At 42.0% G+C, this 22992-nt stretch overlaps 2 protein-coding genes across 2 annotated transcripts in view; one reads left to right on the top strand and one right to left on the bottom strand.

The window, feature by feature from the left end:
* The window catches only part of esama (endothelial cell adhesion molecule a), an 84146-nt gene extending 71010 nt beyond the window's left edge, over window positions 1-13136 (top strand). Inside the window, exons 2-7 of the mRNA XM_034237648.1 lie at window positions 2698-2852; window positions 7479-7680; window positions 7779-7934; window positions 9330-9452; window positions 9624-9756; window positions 10550-13136. Of these exons, the coding sequence (XP_034093539.1) occupies window positions 2698-2852; window positions 7479-7680; window positions 7779-7934; window positions 9330-9452; window positions 9624-9756; window positions 10550-11093 (1313 nt within the window). The 3' untranslated portion in view covers window positions 11094-13136. The remainder of the gene's footprint in view (window positions 1-2697; window positions 2853-7478; window positions 7681-7778; window positions 7935-9329; window positions 9453-9623; window positions 9757-10549) is intronic.
* A 1371-nt stretch (window positions 13137-14507) lies between these two features.
* Window positions 14508-22992, bottom strand: part of fez1 (fasciculation and elongation protein zeta 1 (zygin I)) — a 29665-nt gene continuing 21180 nt past the window's right edge. Inside the window, exons 3-10 of the mRNA XM_034237642.1 lie at window positions 21156-21243; window positions 20358-20444; window positions 19880-20054; window positions 17129-17433; window positions 16312-16392; window positions 15831-15906; window positions 15675-15740; window positions 14508-15466 (exon numbers count right to left, since the gene is read on the bottom strand). Coding sequence (XP_034093533.1) covers window positions 15450-15466; window positions 15675-15740; window positions 15831-15906; window positions 16312-16392; window positions 17129-17433; window positions 19880-20054; window positions 20358-20444; window positions 21156-21243 — 895 coding nt within the window. The 3' untranslated portion in view covers window positions 14508-15449. The remainder of the gene's footprint in view (window positions 15467-15674; window positions 15741-15830; window positions 15907-16311; window positions 16393-17128; window positions 17434-19879; window positions 20055-20357; window positions 20445-21155; window positions 21244-22992) is intronic.

Raw genomic sequence — 22992 nt, 5'->3', positions numbered from 1 at the left:
GAAAGATGTTTCTTCATTTGCATGTGTTTGGGCACTTTTGTGTTTTTAAATTTGCATCGTTTTTTAAAGTGCATGCGTTTCTCCTGTTGCTAGTGTTTAGGGCCGTTGCACTTTTCTGCACACTGCAGGCCACACTGCAGCCTGTGAACCTCTCATGGCCCTCTCACAGAGATACTTGATGGACATTTTTGGGGAATATGCTTACTTGCTTTCTTGACATATTCTCTATCCGTCTGTTCTGTTAAATATGAAGCTTTAGCCAGGAGGCGGCTTAGCACAAAGAAAGAGAGCAGGTCAAGTTATAGTCCGCCCCATAACCCCTATAAAACCACAACTGATTAATCTAACAAGATATCAGATGTCAGAGAGCGGGTTTTATTACTCCCCCTGCTTCCCCTCTTATGCTAAGCTAAGCTCATGGCTGCTGGCTGTAGCCTCATATCTTTTTTTGTTGTACATTTTTATTTATCGTGTTATCTCATTAAGCAGATGCACTCTGTTCAGAGTATAAAATCATATGTCTACGTGCAGTATAAGCAAACGAAACAAGAAAAAAACTCTAATACGCTTACATATTTTCTTGTAGACATATACATTATTTACATGAGCAGCCTTATATTTAGCAGGTCAGCATAACTGAAAACAATCAGCATACACTGGAGAAAAGGTCAACATGCCTGGTGCTTTAGCCCCAATAATAATAATTACATTTGGTTCTTTTGTTTTAGTTTTTGCAATATTTGCTATGTGTTTTTTTTTTTTAATATGTTGTATGTTATCCTTTCCGTAGTGCACACTTGGCTCACATTACAGTTTTGTATAAGATGGCTCCTCAGACGTACAGCCGGCTTACTGCATCATCACAGAGCCGCTCCACACTGACTCACTGCCTTTATGTTTAAGCCTCTTTGTGTCATCTCTACACGTCCACTGATCCAACTCTCCATCCATCAGCCAACACCTAGACAAGAGGTCTGCGTCTCACTGCAGAGCTTCTTAGGGTCTGAAGAGTGATTGACAGCATGAATCTCCTCTCTGTCTCCTGTCCTTCTTTCTCCTCCTTTCCCCCGCTGTTTTTCATCTCCATGCTCACCTCCATCTATGTCTTAATGACTTCATTACTATGACTCATTCCCAGAGGAGAATAGCCTACACATCATGTCTCCCTCATCACCGTCAGCTCCATCAGTTTCCACGGTGACATAGAAACTGATACAGATCTCTTACCTGTTATTTGGCTCTAATTTCAGCTGTGCCATTAAAGCTTCAATTAGAAATAATATTCATTTAAATTAATTGAGTCTCACAGATGTATATTTGTAACCTGCATGGCGAAAAGGGGACACCTGTGCCCCCCAAACAATGCATTGTTAGGAATGGTTTTCTATCTCCTGTTGTAGTGCAGTGGAGGGATACTACAGTCTGCATGGTTGGCATGCGGCTACTTTATAATCACTATTTTTGGAGTGCAGTGAAGTTGATGATGAGTGTTTGTGCTGTGGATGTCATTAGCTAGATTATATTTTTTTTGCAGTGAGATTCACAAATATCATGTCTATCACACTCGTTAACACATGCACACACAACAGTTGCATCAATACATGCTTTTTCTTATGTACACACACCTGCCACATATCTACATGCTTTTTGATGAACACACACACACACTTTTAGATGGCACAACATCGATTCAAGTACATATTTAATCAATTGCCGTGGGTGTGCGTGTGAGAGTGTGTGTGTGTGTGTATGTGTGTGTGTGTGTGTGTGTGTGTGTGTGTGTGTGTGTGTGTGTGTGTGTGTGTGTGTGTGTGTGTGTGTGTGTGTGTGTGTGTGTGTGTGTGTGTGTGTGTGTGTGTGTGTGTGTGTGTGTGTGTGTGTGTGTGTGTGTGTGTGTGTGTGTGTGAATGAACACAGTTTTGCTGACTGGGGACACGTTAACCACTTGGTGGGTCTGGGTCTCTGCTGCCCCCCTCTGGTCATACAGACACACTACATGTTCCTGTGACTGGAACCTGAAGCTCATTTGACCTGTCTGTCAGGCTCAGCTGGATCCACAATCTGCTTCTTTGGAATTCATTGAGCCCTCTTCGACATTTATCTCGATCAGAATTGTTGTGACAGTTGCTCCATTTTAGAATTAAATAAATCAAAGATTAATTAAAAAAAAGGAGTGCTATTTTCCCAGATAAACTGTTTTCTTTCTTTTTTTTTGCTCTCATGTTGACGTCACATATCTACATCATATGAAGTCCCATATAATTCCCTCAGCTCAAATATTTTTTAGATGAAAATTGGGAAGCTCTGATCCTGACAGAGTGACCTCTTGTGGAGTATTTCTCATCACAAACGTTATTGTAATAGACATGTATTGAAGATCGGACCTGCATGGATACACTCTTAACTTTGGTTGGTAGGGACAGCATTTGTTGTGATTTGTAGGATGACGCTCAGACTATGATTATACTTTCCTTCTTGAGATATGACGGTCTCATTGTGAACTCTGACAATGAGCTTTATCCTCTGCATGTTTTAATTTATTTAGGATATTCTGGTTTTCAATGCTGGACACTCAATGCTTGGTAAACAATTGTCTTTAAACATCGAAGCTGTTTTTACCGCATGTCAGATCTCCTCACCACAGTCCATTATTATAGGATATATGATCAGATCCTAACTTCCCTCTCTCCCTCCCAGGTGTGTGGGCCCAGATCCAGATGCCCCAGTCCAGTATGGATGTGATCCAGGGTCAGATGGTGGTTCTGACGGCCAAATACAGCAGGAGCTCCGGCAGTGACCTGAGCCTCAACACCATCATCTGGAACTTCCAGACACCTGACACCACCCAGCTGGTAAGGAGGGACACCCTACATTACATCATGGAAAACACTTAAGAGATATTTGTATATCTTATCTTCAAAAATTCCCAATTTAGGGTCAGTCAAGTACATCTTATCTTTTTATATCTTGCTCCATAAGAAATATGCTACAGTACACAGGCTTCAGGAGTATTGGATTACATGTAACAGTATAATCTAATCAGGATAAAAAAGGTAACTGTATTCCCTTAAAGTTACATAAATAACAGATTAATCAGATTACTGCTACATTTAAAACAATTGGGAATTACTTTTTAGGTTTTACAGTGTTAGTAAAACCTAAAAAGATCATATAGTGTTTGTTGTAAAGGATCAGATGTTGTCTCTTCTCTGTCAGCTGTTCTGTTCTGTAGGATAATACTTTAAGTGTGAATCTATACTTCTACTGCCTGAATCTGCTTTATGCTTTTCACTTTCTTTGCTTCATTTGTTCTGTTTTTAATTCAGCAGGTGAACCTGAACATGTTCATTAAATAGTGTGTGTGAGCTTAACTGTGTGTGTTAAACTAAAATGGAGCATTTCCTGTCAGCTCAGATTTTATTTCTGCTTTTTCAAACTGTAGTTTGTGCTCATGTGTTTCAGTGTTGCTGAATGGCTGCTGCCTGGATGAATGAAAGGCAGCTTTTCTTATAATATCTGAGCAGAGGACACGTTTTGATACTAAATATCTTGGTTTCTTCTTTGATAAGGTCATATTGTTCTGTTGTTTCTTTACTTTTATATTTAGATATTTAGATTTTGTTAGTGATTACATTTCTTATTAGGTAACTAGTTTTTGTGATGGGTTACTTTTGTAAAGAAACCCCCCTAACCCTGACAGTACTGCAGTATGTGCAGCCTAGCAGGGGAGTCTCTCGCTCTGAGGTGGAAATATCTGTGATGACAGTTATGAAGGATGTTTGCATGTTCCCATGTTTTTAATCTGGCAAAGCTCTTCCTTCGTAAACCTTTAGAAACTAATCCAGGACAATAACTACCTGAAGGCGATATACTGTTTGTTCATACTGTACAAACATTATTATTTCTTTACTGCTTTAATGCACTTCTCTGTAGATGAACGTGTGTTCCCATATTATATTATTTATGAAATCATTGTTGTGGTGGAACAGGAAATCAAGCAGGGAGGGGTTGCATAACAAGCGCAACCCTATGAAGGGCCGTGTCTCTCAATGGGAGAGACAGGCCGGCAGCAACACACAACAAAGAATTTCCGAAACTAAACGAAGTGTTTTTATTTATTTATAAAAATTATAACTACAATCCGAAAAAACAGGGGAAGCCTGGCTTCCCTTGATCTCCAGGTGAAAACGCCACTGCTGTTAACTAACTAATGCTAACATAACTGTTGGCTAGAAGTACACAGCTTAATCAACCATATTTAATTGGCCTTTGTCCTCTCAGCCTGAAATATCAATCACTTCAATAAATGGTAAAACTAAAAAGGAAAGATGCTGGCTCAATTTCGGTTTAGTTAGCTTGTTAGCTTATTGCAGCTGTGCATGTTGCTAGCGGGTTGCTAGGCCACCTCACGAGCTGCGCCAGGTGATGTAAACAAGGACACCTCGATAGACCAGACCGTCTCAGTTTGTAGACTGCTCGGTCCAGCCTACTGCTGCGGTGCCGTTTCTCTATAAATCCATGCTGAATTGGACCTTCTGTTTCGTTCTTCTTCTTTAATGGCGACTTCCAAACAGAGTAGAGGAGAATTATCACCACCTACTGTATCACTGCAGCATTGTTCTTTGTTACTTCCGTTTCATTACAATGACTTCCGTTTCATTACAATGACTTCCATTACAGCAAGAATCCCCCTCACACACATAGTTAGGGTTGCCAACTTCCAGAAATGGAAAAACGAGACACAGGCATGTGTCCCACGCACGCGAGCCCGCGAAGATTTTCGGGTTTCTGGCGGATTTAGTTACTTTTTTTTGTTACTTTATTTCGGTTTTAGGGTTAGGGTTATGTTATTTAATTCTTTTGGTGGAGCCAGCCCCCTGGGGTTCGAGGGGTCAAAGCCCCCCAAAACCCTCAAAATGCATAGAAAACTATGCATACCTATAACACAATACAAACACAATGGTCTTACAGCTGCATTAGGCTACTACATCACATTGTACATCAGCATGTTCAAATCGGATAGGTGGGCACTAGGGACATCTGGGCACCTCGATGTACAATTGGCTATTTTGTCCAAAATGTTAAAAAATAAATATTTGAAAAATGATATTAAGTAATGCAAAGTATACATGATGTGAACATGATTAGACTTAATGTTATCCTTCAACCAACCATTTCCCCAGCATTTTCCCATCAATCAGCTCACACACACACACACACACACACACACACACACACACACACACACACACACACACACACACACACACACACACACACACACGCAGAAGACCCGAGACAGATCTCCACTCACGGGCTTTACCCAACTGTGTTTTTCTTCCACTGTTTGTTGTAAGACACAAGTCTTTTCTTTTTAGAAGGGCCCAGAACCACATCCTCTCTCTCTTCTCCTCTTTCATCATAACCTCCTCCACCGGCAGTGCTCATTTTCCCACACGACCACACAAACAGTGATGCCGCGCCCGCGGCCCACCGGAGAAAATCTCACACACACACACGTGCGAGCATTGTGCCTGCCCTGTCAACTGAGCGGTCCTAGTGTCCTTCTCATACAGCACACAAACACACAGGCACGCAGCCAGACACGCTGCATTGCGCGCAAACAGAAACATATTTTTTATTTTTCCCTTTACACGGGAATCCGGGACAAACAAAGTCCCGTACGGGACACGCCCCTTTTGGCTCAAATACGGGGCGTCCCGGCTAATACGGGACGGTTGACAACCCTACACATAGTTGAAACACATGCATATTCCCTACTGAGAACCTTTCAGTAAAATGTTTTCAGTTGCGTGTGTGTGAGGTTAATTTTCAGTTGTGAATGTGAGAGGATTTCAATAGTGTGTGTGGTTGGTTAATTTTCAGTTGTGTGTGTGTGAGGTGTTCAGTAGTGAATGTGAGAGTATTTCAGTAGTGTGTGTGCAAGGCCATATGTTTTCAGTAGTGTGTGTGCGAGGTTAGTTTGAATTTTGGCCTACATGGCCCCTCATACAACCCCCCCCCAAACCGGCATTGTGTTTTTACTCATTACCTAGAGACCTGGCCGGGGCTTAGTTTACAGATCGGCCCAGGTCAGATTACTGGGCTGTACAGATGGACGACCCAAAAGAGGATCAAATCCAAAAGGAATCATGGGAAAAGAGAACTCCCAGAGCTGGAAAAGTCACAGTTGATAAAGTGAAGCTTTGTTTCATGCGACTGCCATCCAGTACCTCAGATTTACTCTCATTTGTAGCCAGAATGATGAATGAGAAGGACAAACTCAAAGCTGTGTGTGTGTGTGTGTGTGTGTGTGTGTGTGTGTGTGTGTGTGTGTGTGTGTGTGTGTGTGTGTGTGTGTGTGTGTGTGTGTGTGTGTGTGTGTGTGTGTGTGTGTGTGTGTGTGTGTGTGTGTGTGTGTGTGTGTGTGTGTGTGTGTGTGTGTGTGTGTGTGTGTTTGTGTGTGTATGTGATGCACAGCCCTCCCCATGGTGTGTGAGGTCGTATCTGCTGACAAACTATTAAGATAGTTTAACACTGAACAACTTGTTCTCTTTTTTTACAATGTTTGTATTCTCCAGGATCTTGTGGTCCAGTAATAGGGTCCTGCAGTCATATGTCTTACATGTTACAGTATTGGCACACACTGACTCCTATAGAGCGCTGTTGGCATATCAGGTTGTTAAATCCATATGCAATCACACTCTGAACCACTGTCAAAAAAACAGACTGCCTCTACCTGTGATCCATATGCCTGAAGCTACACTTATGTCAGCTGTCCAATAAGTGCTGTTTTTATTCGCCCCTACTTAAATGGTAAGGCTGGCAATATAATTTATGCAATATAATTTACTTTTGTTACTGCCAACAAAACAAACAGTGTGTTGGTCCATCCCTAAATACAATCTGCCTTCACTGTCAATCAGCTACAAGACCACTGGTTCCAAATGAAGATGTGAATCTTATAAACTAGCCAAGATATGCATGTGTACATCATGCAATAAACATTTGCTGGAAGCTAAACCGTTTCTTGCAAACATTTCTCTGGAAATAATCCACATTTGGATTTTAGGGCAGCAGGGTGGTGATGTAGAAGAAGATATACTTTATTCATATCAGTTTTTACTCTGTTAGTATATACTATTGGTGCTATTTGTGTAATACAAACATGGCAAACATGTTTTGGCCTGTACTTGGACTTAAACCAGTGACTGGTGACCATCCAGTTGCCAAGCCACTGAGCCACTGTGTGTGGTACAGAATAAAGTACTGCATCACCTAGTGCAGCGGGGGGGCTTATTGAAGTGTGTTTATATGTGAAGATGGTAGGCTTTGAGCATAGACTGTATATATACATAGGAGTTCAACCTATCCCGTTTTTCTCCCATGGGACAAACTGAAAGTTCCCCTGATGGCTGAAGCCTCTTCCATTTCTTGTTATTTTCCATCTGACCCTGGTTCTCTGTTCTCGTGTCCAGATCATCTCCTACACCAAAGGCTCCATCAGCGTGGGCAGCCCCCAGTTTAAGGGCCGCGTTGGGTTCAGCTCCAGCATGCCCTCAGAAAACCTGTCTCTGTACATCAACGACACGCAGGAGTCCGACTCAGGACGCTATGTCTGCCAGGTCATCATCCCCGGCGACCCCGGCAGCACCGCCCAGCTCACTCTGGACGTGAAGGGTAGGACAAATCCTTAATATAAATATACTTCTTACACTGAAAACTGGACCTATGTTGTGAGATGTAAGAAAGTAATCACTGTGTGATCCTGTTCTCAGTGCCCCCGGCGGTCCCTAAGTGCTCTGTGTCGGGGAAGCCGGTGCTGAAGGGGAACGTGACCCTGAGCTGCTCCTCCAGCTCCGGGAAGCCCCTCCCTCTGTACCGCTGGAAGAAGACCAGCCCCACCTCCCAGGTCTTCTTCTCCCCCATGCTCAGTAAGTGTCACACTAACTTATTATTGAGATTTATGAACCTGCTCCTGTCGCTGCAGCTGAGCAAGGGTAGACTTCAGACATGAAGATCAAGGAGTACGTTTGGGCTTTAAAGAGTGTGTGTAAAATGTTCATGTGATTAAAATGATGAATACATTCAGGTGGAATAAGCAACAGGTTTTGTTTTGATCCACTTGTTGTTTAATATATTATATAATATTAAAATGAGTTGGATAAAACTACGTAATAATAAATTAGATACTAAGAAAGGATATGTTTGCAGTTCAGAGGGTGTGAACTGGTGGAGTAATGGGAAGGGGCCTACACTGCTGATTGGGCTCCTTTAATCCACATGACTCTCAGCTTTCCAGACACACACAATGTATGCAATGTAGGAGACTGTCAGGTCCCCACAGTGCGGTGACGGGTCAAATTATAGGTGAAAATAACACATTTGAACTGCATGTAAACAAGCACTTAACTTATACCTGACTATCCATAGAACACATTTGAACTCAGATGTCTCCTCTCAGGTTCAGCGCTTTTCTCATGGTGGCCATATTCTATGACGTGCGCTCTGTTTTAATTGGAAACCATTTAAAGAAGAAGCCGGTGCTCAGAAAGTGGCGCTGTGTGGACACACAACATGCTTTACCTGAGCCTACAACAGCTGACAGTACCATTCCATTCTGAAGAGTTGAAGGAAAGTTAGGAACCCCTTTTGTCTTGTCTGTGGTTAGTTAGGATGACAAAGTAACCAACACTTAGAATTAAAGATGAACTTCCATCTAAATGGTTGTGAATAATACAGCAAAGCATCTTCATATTGTTCTAATGTGTCAAAGCCATGGATGCTTCTGCAGTGTGATTCTGTTCTGTCTGGTGTGTGCATGTGGGTTTATGTGCATGTCTTAATACACATGAGTAATGTGTATGCAACCTGGCTGTAGTCCTCCGTGTTCTCTGCTTGTAGTGGCCAAAACAAACAGTTTGTCTTATAACTCCATATTTCAAAGGTTCTTTTTGTTGGCCACATGTAGAACTTGGGAAGCAGTGTCAGAAGCGCAGTAAAAGCGTCAGACGCGCAGTAACAAATCCACTGGACCTTTTGGTTGCTCTTGGACGTTTTATTTCCAGAAAAAACTAAACTAAATACGAAAACAATATCCCCTTTTTTAACGTAAACTTAAACAGCAGATCCTAATAATCTGTCTTTACTAAAACAAAGGCTGTGTGTCAATGACGGTATTGCTGCTGCCCTCCCGTCACACACCGCACCTCCAATTTAAGGTTTTAGCCCCCCCGTCACCTGAGCAAAGCGCACCTCCCACTGAAACAGAAACATTTATTAATAACGGTTCCAAATAAATCAAAACAAAATCAACTTAACTGTTTCAGACGAGAAGACCGGCACTCTGAAGCTGAGCAACCTGAACAGCAACATGTCAGGGAAGTACGAGTGCAGCGCCAGCAACTCCGCCGGCTCCGAGAGCTGCTCCATCAACCTGGACATCGTCACCTGTACGTAGCACCCAGCACCGGATGACAGTTCTTTAGCTAATGTTTGTTTACTTGTAATGTGACCATTTTGATTTGACACACTCCTTTGAGTTTAACAAAGAGAACGTTCACAAAAACAATATGAATGCTATGTAGACATAATTACTGTGTTTCCCATCATTCTTCCTGTAGCCACTAATGTGGGGATGATTGTTGGCGCCACAGTGGGCTCAGTGGTCGGCTTCATCTTCCTCCTCCTCATCTGCCTGGTTTTCCAGGTGAAGAGGCGGAGAGACAACGAGGACGACATGGCTAACGAGATCAAGTGAGTTGGTGTGGCGAGCCTTTATCAGTGTCCATGTATACATCTACAGGAGGAGTAATATAAGGGACACACGTACACTCTGTGGCTGCGGTCAAATCCTCTCCTCTGTCTTTCACTAATCACTAATCCTTAACATCAGTGAAAAATGTCATGGGGTCAAGGAAAGATGTGAAGGAGAAGTCTTCAGCACACTATCAGAATTCCTTTATTTGTCCCGCAACAGGGACATTTACAACAGCAAGAGTATTAAGTCAAAAGAGTAGACTTACATATTATATGAAAAGATATGCACACGTTATGAATAATAAATAAACACATTAAGTCAAATCAAATAACAGATAAGGACCAAACTTAAGAAACACCATCAAACTCAGTCCATATTTTGAATTCTGACTTCATTTGATGATTTCATAACAGTAATACGGATAAATAAGACAAAGACAAATAAGAACTTTAGCAAGATTTGGAATAAGATATAAAGCTCTGTAAATTACATGATCTATGTTTGTTGGTCACTATCGGTTGTTCTATGATCGGCCTATTTGGTTTGCCACTTTATATGTTGGCGCTGCAAGGAATTGTGGGACAGCATTATGTGTAGTGCTGAGCTAAATGAGACAATGAAGAAGCATTAATTCCTCTCCTATCATGTAGAGAAACAGCTCTTATCATGGCTGACACCAAGTGACTTCTGGGTAATGTTACTCAGTTAGGAACCCTTCCGAGACTAAAACACTATTTGACAGTAATCTGAAACAGGAAGTTGACGTTGTGTCATGTCCCCCCCCCGCAGGGAGGACGCTCAGGCTCCTAAGCGTGTGTCCTGGGCTAAGAGTGGCATGGGGTCAGATATCATCTCTAAGAACGGGACCCTGTCCTCCATCGGCTCCAGCCCCCACCACCAAGAGCCCCCCCACCACCACAACAACCACCACCACCTGCAGCAATACCCGCAGCGCCCCCCCTCAGACACCGCCTCCATCATCACGGCCACGGGCAGCATGGCCGGGTACCGCCCCTCCCGCCACCACGGCGCCTCCACCCCCACCCCCACCCACTACAGCTACAACAACAACAGCACCCTGCCGCGGGTGGGGGCCCTCCCCTCGGAGGCCAGCACCAACGGCAGCTCCCTCCCCAGGCCAGAGCGCTACGGCCAGCTGCCCCAGGCCCAAGTGCTCCCACAGACCTACAGCCAGCCTCAGCACCTCCAGGCTGCCCCCGCCCCCGCCCCCCCACCGCTGCCCACCTCCACGGTCACTGCCTCCAACATCGCCCGCATGGGAGGGGTGCCCATCATGGTGCCTGCACAGAACCAGGCCGGATCTCTGGTGTAAACCTACAGCGCTGACACAAACTGTCCTGCCCCCCCACACACTGTGGAGAGGGTCAGCTGCAGATATGTTGAAGGGGAACTCTACGCCTAGCGTTAGCAGGAACACAGGATGGAGAGCTCCACTCCACTTCCTGCTTGACTGTCAGACACAAACTGTTTTACTTATACGTTAGTCTTTTATATTCTTTATGCACCGTATACATTTCAAACTGTATACTGTAGAAATGATTTTCATACATTTGTCAAGTATCCACTTTTCTACTTTATCAATGCATATCTAACATTTCATTTGTTTCTTTGTTTCATATTTTTTAAACGTTGTATTGTAATTTTTCTCCTGCCACACAAGAATGAAGCACATGGATAATGACCGGGGGGGGGTCTCACAGATGAATATATAATAATGAAGAAGAGGGCTAAGCAGGTCAGCTGTGTCCATTATCTTCATATGAACACAACCTAAAGAAGGGACTGTCAAGACACAATAGATGTTAGCACAATATATCAGACAGAGGAGTGAATGTCCGAGCCAGGGAGGGGCTGGGTGTACAATATGAAGATGTGTATTAATGAGTGTGTTGCTGCAGCAGCAGGACGTTATACATGATTCAAGTTTGGCATTGCAAAATATTTGTAATCCTTTTTTTGGCTTTACTTCTGTCGGTGGTTCAGATTATAAAATGCTTTCAGACTGAATTCTTTAAACACAGATTAGCAAAAGCCTCTTAGAATATTGAGCAGTATTTAGAAATGCAGTTTGGTGACTTTGCTGAAACACGAGTCCAAACTTTGAATAATTTAAAGTTGCCAGCTAAATTGAAATTGTAAATATGATATTTATTTTCTTACAGCATAGCATAGTGTTGGCCTGTAGGCCTATAGGAAATATAACACAGGTCCCATGTCTGCCTGCACCACTGGATACCGAACCAAAGATGAACAGGATGGAACGCTTCATAGTTACATGTTTCTCTCTTTTCTTTCTAATTCAAGTCAGTTGGAAAAAAACGGATTTGTTTCCAAGTTACAGTAACAGGAAGCTGACACAAGTCTTTCCAAATCAAGATCACTATTGTCCACGTGTTGTTCGGGAAGGTGTCTATAGTGCTCTGATACTGTTTCCTTTCATGAGAAACACCTCCTTTAAGTTTGGGGCTTTGAAGCAACTTCCAGAATATGATCAAATAAATGGCGGCTTAATACTGCTACTGCTAGTTTCCATTTCAAATAAGAAATATCGTTTCCATCTGTAGCTCATGAACACACTACATGACACAGAGGCACTGTGCTCAGTGAGTGATCATTAAGATTATGAACTTATTATAAATGTTAGCTTTTAAATGTATAATATCTTTATGCAGAGTCAGTATAAATCAAAATGGCTAAAGTCTTAATAATAAATAATGCGCAAAATCAATACATCTATAAAACGTAAGACAGAAGAAAAAAGTGTTAATCATGTTTTTTCTCTCCACCTTGAAGTCACAAAAATGCCTATTGCGATATAATTTGAATTATTTAAAGAAAGGAAAAACAGATATATGTATAATGATCATACTATCCATTGTGCTGTGTTGTCATTACACTGGAGCATGTGTGAGCAGAGGATGTACGTGATGATGTTGAAGAGTCACATCATGTGTTTCACTGAAGCCTGACGGGTCAGTGAGCTGCCAGGAAGCTTCGGAAGTTATTGTTTTTTGTATTGTTTTTACTACATTAAAGCCAAATGACAAGAGTTCATGTGGGAAGTGGTAAGGAAATCATTTATAGAGCTACATTGTTGTGAATGGCAGTGTACATTATGAACATACAAATGTATTCAAGACAAGCCTTTATTTTGATACAGTGATGTATAAGAGCACAGAGCTCGCTGTCAGTGAGTTCCACCATGATGGATTGTTCTGGAGGCCAGACGCTCGTCATGTAGGCAGTAGGCCTGACTTGTGGACCTCCATGTACAGTGTGCACTTGTATACTCCATATTTATGTTTATGGAAAAGCTTTGTAAAACATTTTCAATTAAAAGAGAAATGATCACTTGTGTGTGTGTGTATGAGTGTATTGTAGCCATACGAGAGCATCACATTCATCTTCTCAGCAGAAACAGTCACATTTAATAACCGCTGTCTGCATCTGCCCTCTACTGGCCATAGTAAGCCAGTACAGGGTAAAACATATTTCCACTACCACCTTTCAGAAATGTGTATATCTGACTATAACATTTATTTCCTAATATACATTATAATGGATCTAGAAGTACAAAAATAAGCCTTTAGAAGCATTTAAATGGACTTAATATATTTCACAATCCCGGAGGTCATCCTGAGATATAATGTAGGACTTTTTTTGCAATACAGTGCAATAATCACTTTGTTATAAATGTCCCAACATTTTTAGCCATAGCTTTGTACATATTTTCTTTAACTAATCCTTTCTTTCCTATATTTGATAAGTGAGCTTATTATTTATGATGGCATGCCTTTTATCCGCTGTTATCCCAGTTTGCTGTAACACTTGTAACAACTCCGATTCTGCCACCAGTCTCTCTATCAGCGACACAAGAAGCCAAAAGAAATACCCTTATGCTAAAGTACACATACATTTCAAACTCAACCCTTTCTCTGCATATTGTTGTCTTAAGGCAACAGACACACATTGTAACATTTGAAGTCTTGTTTCAGGGGTCAGATCAAGCAGAGCCACAAGTAACAAACTGCCAGAGAAGGTTAAACAAATCTGATAATTGAACAACTTTAAATCAAGATTAAAATAGACAAGCATTCAAATCATCCTTTAAGAAGCATCATTGATGGTTTAAATATATCTATATATTTGTATTAAACACTCCAACACTATGATTTTTGTTTTGTTTCTTCAAGTGCAATTGGTTACTGATAAGAGATGTGTTATGATGCTAACCCTGACCTGATGGAGTTGTGGTTCTCTCCTGCTCAGAGCAGTGACAGATGCACCAATCACAATTGAGAGGAAGTTCTGTAGCATTTTTTGCAAGTGTGTGCTGAAAGTTAGAAATACTGACCCATGAAGATGTATGTATTTTGTATTCAAACGTACAAAAAATATGGTGCTAAGGATTTCAAGTATCCATACTTGAAATCCTTACATATTATGTAAATGTGAAGCATCCAGTGCACACACTGAGAATGGACTTCACTGACAGCGAGGTCCATTCCACACCAACTCTGCTTTTGGGGTTTTCCCTCTCCTGTAGTGTGTCACAGGTTTTAGTGCATGTAAATAGTCTGCAAAGGCTAAAACCCTGTTCTCTTCAGAGGGAGTTTCTCTCCCATAAAAACACCCTTTGTGCTGTAGAGATATCCCGGGGCTCATCAGAATTGACATGTTACCTAAACTCTGAGGGTAAAGACAGAAAGACAGATGCAGTCAAAGCTAGGGTAGAATGTTTATTAGAATTAGCGATTAGCGATGTAACATTCACCTACATGGCACAAAGGAAGTCATACATGTGCTAATATGCAAATATGCACGCCTTATTGAAATGAGCTCATCACATCAGGGGATGATATATCAACAAAAAAATACGCCTCCACTTATCCTGAACAGGGTGAAATGACACGGTAAATAAAAGTCAAAAGTCAACGACAGAGTTTATATAAAAAATTTGAAAAAATGTAAAGTAATTGAAAAAGAGTCAGAAGAGCATATTAGGTGAACTAAAAAGAAAAAAGCTTTAATATGCACTGCACCCGTAATAGTCGCGTGTCTCCTCTCATCCACATGGAGCTACAGTACTAAGTTGGCAGAAAAGGTGCATGGCTTTTATATTCAAATGAATGTTCACATAGGGTGTATCATGTGTGGATGCGGTATGGCATTTCATTTATTTGACAGTGTGGTCCTGATGAGTCAATGAGAACAGGCAACAGAACTCAGTGGGAAAGAGCTCAGTTTGAACACATGTTTAAACATTTGGCAACATTATGTTAGAGGAAACAAAGAGACTGTAGAGAATAGAAATTAAAAAAGAAAGTAAAAATAATGTTGTATCCCTGTAGCGAAGTGGTGTTGTGATATTAATAGCATGTCATGCTCCGTTAGTGAAGTCCTTTACAGTTGTAAACTACTTGTTGAACTTCAGATGGAGGCCATGTTGTCTGGCCTGAGCGCAGTGTGCAGGTGGGGGGGGGGGGGGGGTGAGCTCAGCGAAAGGCAGTAATCAGAGTCGAGGTGGATACAATGATGTTGATGGTGAGGATCCATGATTGATAATGGTAAAGATGGGAGGTCATGCAGCGGGGGCCAGAGGCAGGGAGGGGTGGAAAGCCCTCAGGAAGAAGTCTCCGTCACAATGTGGCCCCTGGCCTCCAGAGATTTAGGTGGGACACAAGACTGGAGAGGAGACAGCATAACAGTGCTGAGTCACTACAGGAGGGTATATAATACATTATTGTAGTGATTATTGTAGCATAATGAGAAATAAGACAATATTCCAATCAGAGAACAAACACTGTTGTGATTGTGTTTCCTTTGTGCAGGTCTACTGTGGTAAGAGTTCCAGTCAATAGAATAATGTACTAAATGTACGTTGTTTCCTTACCTTTCAGTATGTAGTCAGTTAGCAATGTAGGCACCTTCTCACTGTCGTCCTTCATGGCATAGAGAACTAGGTGGGAAATAAAGTGTTTTAACTGGGAATACTCTTTTCACCCGCTGGTAGATTTGTATTTGCCTTTGTGTTCTGGGCTATTCTTACTTTTTGTGAGCATCTGCAGGTCTTCAACAGTTGGAGGGATGCCTTTCTTCTCATATGGAATAACTGTGTTTAGATACTGGAACAGAGACGTTCAATGATCAGGGTTAACACAGCACAGCACCGGAAAAGCAATAGCTCCACATTTTGGGAAATATGCTAATTGTCTCTCTTGCCAGATTTAGGTGAAAGTATTAAATCCACTCTGATGTTAATATATGAATATAAAGCTGGAGTCAGGAGATGAAAATGTCCCCTCTGTGGGACGAATAAAGGTATTCTGATTCTGATGGTTCAGTTAACCAAGATTTTGAAAAAGAAGGACACATTTAGCCTGGCTCTGTCCATTATGAGTGTGTTACAGGTTCATCTAATGCTCATTTTTAACCATTCTCTTTAGTGTCTGGTGTATAATATTTAATTGTGTAATTACAACACCATAAATGGTTTGATTTAACCTAAAACTTTTTAACTCTGTCTTTACCTGTTTCTCATTTCCTGTGCTTCCAAATGTCTGTCTGATGCCGGTCTGCAGGATGTTAGACAGTCCCTCCATGCTGAAACGCTGTGGGCGACACACACACACACACACACACACACACACACACACACACACACACACACACACACACACACACACACACACACACACACACACACACACACACACACACACACACACACACACACACACACACACACACACACACACCAAAATATACATTATTAAAGGCTGCTGATCATAGCTTTCTTGATCAAGTTGAGAGTCTGATCAAGAGTATTTTTTGTCGGAATCCAGTACAGGATCATGACATCACAGTACTAAAAGCTTTATTGTTTATATTGCATCTGCATCAGTAAGACATGTGTCCATTAATATTCCTTCAGTGATGCAGCCTCAGGTACCCTGCAGTCAGCACATTAAAGCTGCCGCATGGAGAGGAAATGCATTAGGTTGTTTTTCTGTTCCTGGACAGACTGGACTGTTACTGTATGAGAACACTGCTCTCTTTAGGAGCTTTCCTGGAAGACACTTAACAGGCTAATGGACCTGAGATCCATTATGCCAAAAGTCAATGAGAAGTAAGAGGGAGAGTTTTCAAGCACTGTGCGTTTAAAAAAAATTCTAATTGACTTAACTTAATGAAAATTGCGCACAACACCTTTTCTGAGATAATCCGGGCACATTATCTCTGGTGTAGGGACATGGGAGAACAAGCTTGCATAAGGTGTGTAAAAGGGCATTCCCACAGACTCATATAGTGTGAATAATTCAGGGTATTTAAGGGCATGTGTCTCACCTTGACAGGCATGCTCCCACTCTTCTCTGTGTTGGCTGTGTTCCCTCCGGTCACAGGGGGCGTCCCCCCCCCCTGCAGGCTCAGGGTCTTGTCCCGGCGTCTGCGCTTGCTGCTGTCCCGCTGCTCCCTCTGCCTGTTCTGCACCTCCATCAGGGCCGTGATGAACGTGTTCTTCACCTCCTTCTCAAAGTCCAGCTCCTCGCGCCGGGCCAGCTGGCCGACCAGCTCCTCGGAGAACTCTCTGATGGTGGCCTCCACCCGCTGCAGCAGCTCCACCAGCCCCGAGCTGGGCATCAGAGTCAGACCTGCAGGGGAGAGTTGGGTTTTACTTTGTGCAGCTGTACCCAGCGGATCAGAGGTAATGCTAAAATATGATCTAAATCAGGAGTGCTGGATTTGACTCCATTTGGCGGAAAAGACTTGTCACCAAAACGATATGTTTACTGCAACACCATTTGGTCTCTCTGACACTAGCATTATCATTCATTTACTTAACTGTGTTCATCTCTTTCAGGGTAGTGGTTCTCAACTTAATGTTGTTAGTAACCAACTTCCAACAGAAAGGATTTCTGACGCATATTGAACGTTTATGAATTGAATTTAGGGCAGTTCGATCACAGAGTGATATCACCTCTGCAGATTATTCAGAGGATATACTTAATAAGATTTATAGGGTTCCATAGGGGAGATTTGAGAAAAATAAGCAACCATTTCAATTAATCTCATGACCACTTGGAGGATCCCAATCCCCAGGTTGAGAAACATTGTGAGGTGAAGACAATTGGATCAAAAGCTAAATCCTCACATAAGCAACAGGTTCAAACCCATCATTTACATTTAACACTAACAATTCATTTATTCTGAAAGGAGATAACCATGTGGATTACTTAATCAAAACTTGTTATTTAACGGTGTCCTGGTGACACACATCTCTCCAGCCTCTTCGCAAAAAGCAAACATGTTGTTACATTAAATGGATATATATAGCAACTTGTGTTGCTTGTTTCCCACTATCTGTTATGATACGCACAAAATTCTTTATTATTCCGCCGGGTTATTTTGCACCTCTTCTTCTCCCACATTCCACATCGCAGAAACTCCGTTCAAACATCAAACCGTTCAGCTCGGTCGGGAATCGATGGCTCTTACTTTTATCATTCATAACTTTCATAATTCCAGAGATACATCCCATAATACATCACATTTTTAACATGGAAGTCAATGGAGAACTCTTCAGACTTCAACAATCTTCATGCAACTTCAACTGCTAACTGCTCCTTCATACTTTCACTCAGAAACCTCATTCCAACTTTAAAATGTTACACATCTTTCTGACATTATTCGTGTAAAACAACTTTTAAATCTCATTCTGACTTTTAGAGATATTAAACCTTGTTCAGACCTTGTTTTAGAGTGTGTGATGTCACAGCTAGAGTGGAGGACAGATTTAATGTTGCCTTCATATTTTCTTTTTAAAACTGCCATAATTCCCAAACCCTACATTCCTGAGACATCATTTTTCATGACAAACGTAGGAAAACATCTCGTAGCTTGAAAAATAAAAATAAATAACGCAAAAATAATTAAACAAAATGTCTCTTGAGGGCATGAAGTGACAAAAGCTTTCAACATGCCTCCATTAAACCCCATTGTAAGTTCAGCCTCATCTTTCCCCACCACAGCAGCTGCACACCTTTAGTTAAACTGCCAAAAAGGCCACATTATTAACCCGAAAGTACACACAAATTACACTTCAAATACTCAACTTCCTTGACATGCTTCACGTTTTGAAATATCACAGATATCTGTTACGGTTCTTCCACAAAACGTTCACATGTAACAGGTTCATCTCTCATTCAGAACAATGGAAACCTGTGATCTCTGCACACCTCGTTAGTTCAACTATAAACACCTGTGTCATGGAACACGATGATGTCATCACTCCAGCTGACCTGCTCTGAGCAGCAGACTTCAGATAAAGGTTAATGCTCCTGCCCTCAACAGCTCTATGTCAATTATGGGGTGTCCTCATCATATGCCGTTTCCCTCACCATAAAACACGATGTCGCTATAACTCCTGTAAAATGTTCAAAAAGTGCTCAAACTTCACATGTGTGCCAACAGTACAGCTGTGAAGACATCTACGGGACAGTTTTGAGATTTCTTCAAATGCCGTTGCCATGGCAACACAATGCTCACCATGAAACATGTTTTTCTCATAACTTCAGTGAAACTGCTCCAAACGCCCCAAAACTTCACAGGTTTGGTAACGATGCAGCCATCAACACATCTAAGCGTATTATGGGATGTCATCAAATGCCGTTGGCATGGCGACAGATCATTCACCATCAAGTTAGTTCAGAAGTTTGCAGTTCAAATATTCTGCTGCTTTTCCAAGCCTTTTTACTTTCTTCTCTCATCACACATTCAAGCCCCCAGTGTTCATGTATCATTTCAATCTAAATTCTTCACTTTCTTCTTACACATTACATTTCAGCATAGCAGTTTAGCGTCAGCTTTTCAGCATAAAGCATTCCCACTAGCAATTTCTTCAGGAATTGCATTCTCTAGTTGATCATGTTGTCCATTGTGATATCTATAATGTCCAGGGAGGCAAGAAGGGGGGAATAGGTAGGTGGTCTATGGTATTTGATTGAAGTTGAACGACATGCTTCACAGGCACTCACCTGTGTACTACCTGTGTACGGTGTATTACCATTTGAAAGACTGCTTTACTGTAAGAAAACGTACCTTCGTAGGAGCAGTTGTTGTTGGAGGCCAGGGACAGCTGCCGGATCTCCTCCAGCAGGGAGGGGCTGGTGCTGGAGGAGCAGCGGCTGCTCTCCTCCTCCTCATCCTCCTCCTCCTCCTCAGTTTCAACAGGATCTGGAGAGTTCTCCATCATCTCATCTATCTCCTCAATGACCTTAAAGAGAGGATATGGCAGGATGCAGGGAGACAATATATGGATCAAAATGGGAATAGCACATCTAGCAGTTCAAATAGTCCAAACAGTTCCTCAGGGATCTGTTCTTGGTCCTTCACTTTCTTTCTTTATGCTGTTCACACCCAAAGACTTGTTCCAGGATTGCAGGGATGATATCATTGATTTCATGCTTGATGGGCAAACCCCTGTTTTACACCCTGATTTATTTGTCATATTATCAAAAACCGGACACTGAGAAAGGGCTGTTTGTTATTTAACACACACAAACACACTCCCACACACCTGATCAGCTGTGATAAGAGGCTCTTCATTCAGACAGTTGGCGTTGTCATTCTTCTCATTCATCTCCTCCTCCTCTTTTTCGTGGATCTGCAGAAAGGGAGACAAAGCATGAGAGCAACAAACAAACAGCTGGGACAGTACAGTGTGTCTTCGTGATAAATGAGAGACAAAGCGCTAAATCCACAATCATTTCTTAAAATAACTTTGCCTGGCATGGTGGAGATCAGTCACAGAAAGTCTTATGGTTAAATATTTGATAGGTTTTACATTATTTAGTGTCACCTTTTATTAAGCAATATACTCCACTATGTTCCATTTTCAACTCTGAAATGTGGTTCAGACAGACGGAAACTCCCACACAGCTGAACTAAAGGCTGGAAGCAGCTGGACTGGAGCACTATGCTGCACTTCCACTACCCTCCTCTCTCTCTGGGGCAGGACCTTCAGTCTGGCCTTGACCAGCCCAAACATGGCCCAGACTGCTAAGTGCCTGCTGTCCAGCTGTATAAGGCCATTAAGGAGAGAGAGGAAGAGGGGGGCTCTGCTGAATGGCAGCACAGTCAAGGTTGGCCAGGCATGTCTTCAAGTGTCAGCATGAGAATAAGCCTCAGAAAGAAAGTGTCAGGACGATGTTAGCTGCTCAGCTGGACCTCTCAGACTAAAACATAATGACACATTGTGTCTTTCTGTACTGATATAAAACTAAAACTATCAAAAACAGATTTTACCCAACAGCTAAATTGGACAGACTATTTTCACAGATCTTAACCAAATATAAGGGCGTGGAGTGATTCATACCTCCTGGTCCGACAGATTGCCGTTGAGTCCCTCGGAGTCGTTGCCGTCCCAGGTGGAGATGTAGTTGTCGGTTAGAGCATCCCACACACTGCAAAACAGCACACACACATGCACTCATGTAACCAAGGTAAAGTACCACAGAGACATGTAAAACAGCATCAGGCTACAGTTTGGTGTGTTGTTTCCTCTCCCTGGTTGTAAGGAGGTCTCCAGCAGCCTGCAACTTAGTCAATATGTCAATATGGTAAGTCAATGATGGAGGTCAATACACAGAGCTGGAGGCTGCAGAGAAACAATGCACAACAGAAAACAGCTTACTACTCATTAAAAGGTATCCTTAGCAGAGATTTAGATAAAGCTTCTCACATCATGGTGGAGGTCTCTGCCTGCAGCCGGGGGCCAGCATCTGTCTGAGCGGGACCACAAAGAGCAGAGAGAGGGTCTTTGTGTTCCTCCTCCTCCTCCTCCTCAGAGGCTGGCTCAGGCCTGCTGCCCCGGCACTGCCTCCACCCGGCACACTGGACACCATTCAGCTGACCGCTTACCTCACCACCCGCACGATGACATTATTGTGTGCACATAAACAATGTTGTGCTGGCATTGTTCAATGCTTTACTGATGTAAATAAACAGCATGAACCATTTTTCATTGCCAATCAAACATTGAGGACTGTCTGTTGTCAGAGAGAGGACTTATTACTTTTGATTGTGTTATTACTCTGTTAAGAAGTATGAAACACTGATATGAAATACATTTGAACTCAAAATGCTGCTAAACAGAATATTTGTTTCGCAGAATAAAACCCACACTGATTAATGTAGGTCAACACCTTTCACATAACTGTATCAGGTTAGTTGAAAGCAATAATATTAAGTTGAACCTAAAATGTAGAAAACTAATCCTCATTGTTGCTAACATACAAAGTAGCTGCAGCCCAAAATAATGGAATAACCTCTTAAAAAAACTCACCTCTCCTAAAGTAATGTACTAGAATGAAACAATTTGTTTGGAAAACAGTCAGGTGAGCTGTTCTGTTCCCGAGGTTTCTAGCCTTATGCTAAGCTAACCTTGCTAACTATTGCTTTGTAACAATAATAACATTTTCCCATTCGTCGTTGAATGAAACGGAACACTTAAAAGTGAATGGAATTGAATCAGCAATCAGCACACTACAACCCATTACATGTACAGCTCGTACCACATGCATAATAGAGGGGCGGGGGCATCTGGCTAGCAGGAACAAGAACTCCATGTCACAGAGCTGTCCTGCTGTGTTAGTTGGCCCGCAGCCATGACATAAATAATTCTTCTCGTTCTCGGTCAGCTACAAAATGTGCGACAGTCTGTTTTCAAACAAACAGCAGAATGACATCATTTCTGTGAGGGCACAACTTAAAGATACCCTTTAAATCAGACCACACCTGCCAATGAAGAGAGATCATTGCAGTATGCCATAACACGACTTAATGTCAGAGTTATGAACATAACAAGTGCTTTAGTTTCTAGTTGAGATGATTTGAAATGGCCTCATGTATCTTGCAAAATGGTTATGGAAGGGGCGGGACTATTAGGAAAAAGCCCAGAGCAGGATGGAACGGATGTTGTGTTATTATATCTGTAAGAGTCCTAGGCCACAACAAATCAGTTTAAAGCATCATCATCATAACGTGCAGATTGATCACATCCACCCACAGCCATGTGCATCTGTCAGTGATCAGTAAATGCAGACCTATTTTATTAGGGCAATTTAATAGTGCTTGTTAGATCATGTGATTCCTCTCCAAAGCTCTTCTCTACAACTACAGGCAGGCTATTTTATTTGTAGTTCGATTCATAT

Source organism: Gymnodraco acuticeps, unplaced genomic scaffold (genome assembly GCF_902827175.1).
Source record: "Gymnodraco acuticeps unplaced genomic scaffold, fGymAcu1.1, whole genome shotgun sequence".
NCBI classification, from domain to species: Eukaryota; Metazoa; Chordata; class Actinopteri; order Perciformes; family Bathydraconidae; genus Gymnodraco; species Gymnodraco acuticeps.
This window is presented reverse-complemented; position numbering and strand designations above follow the sequence as displayed.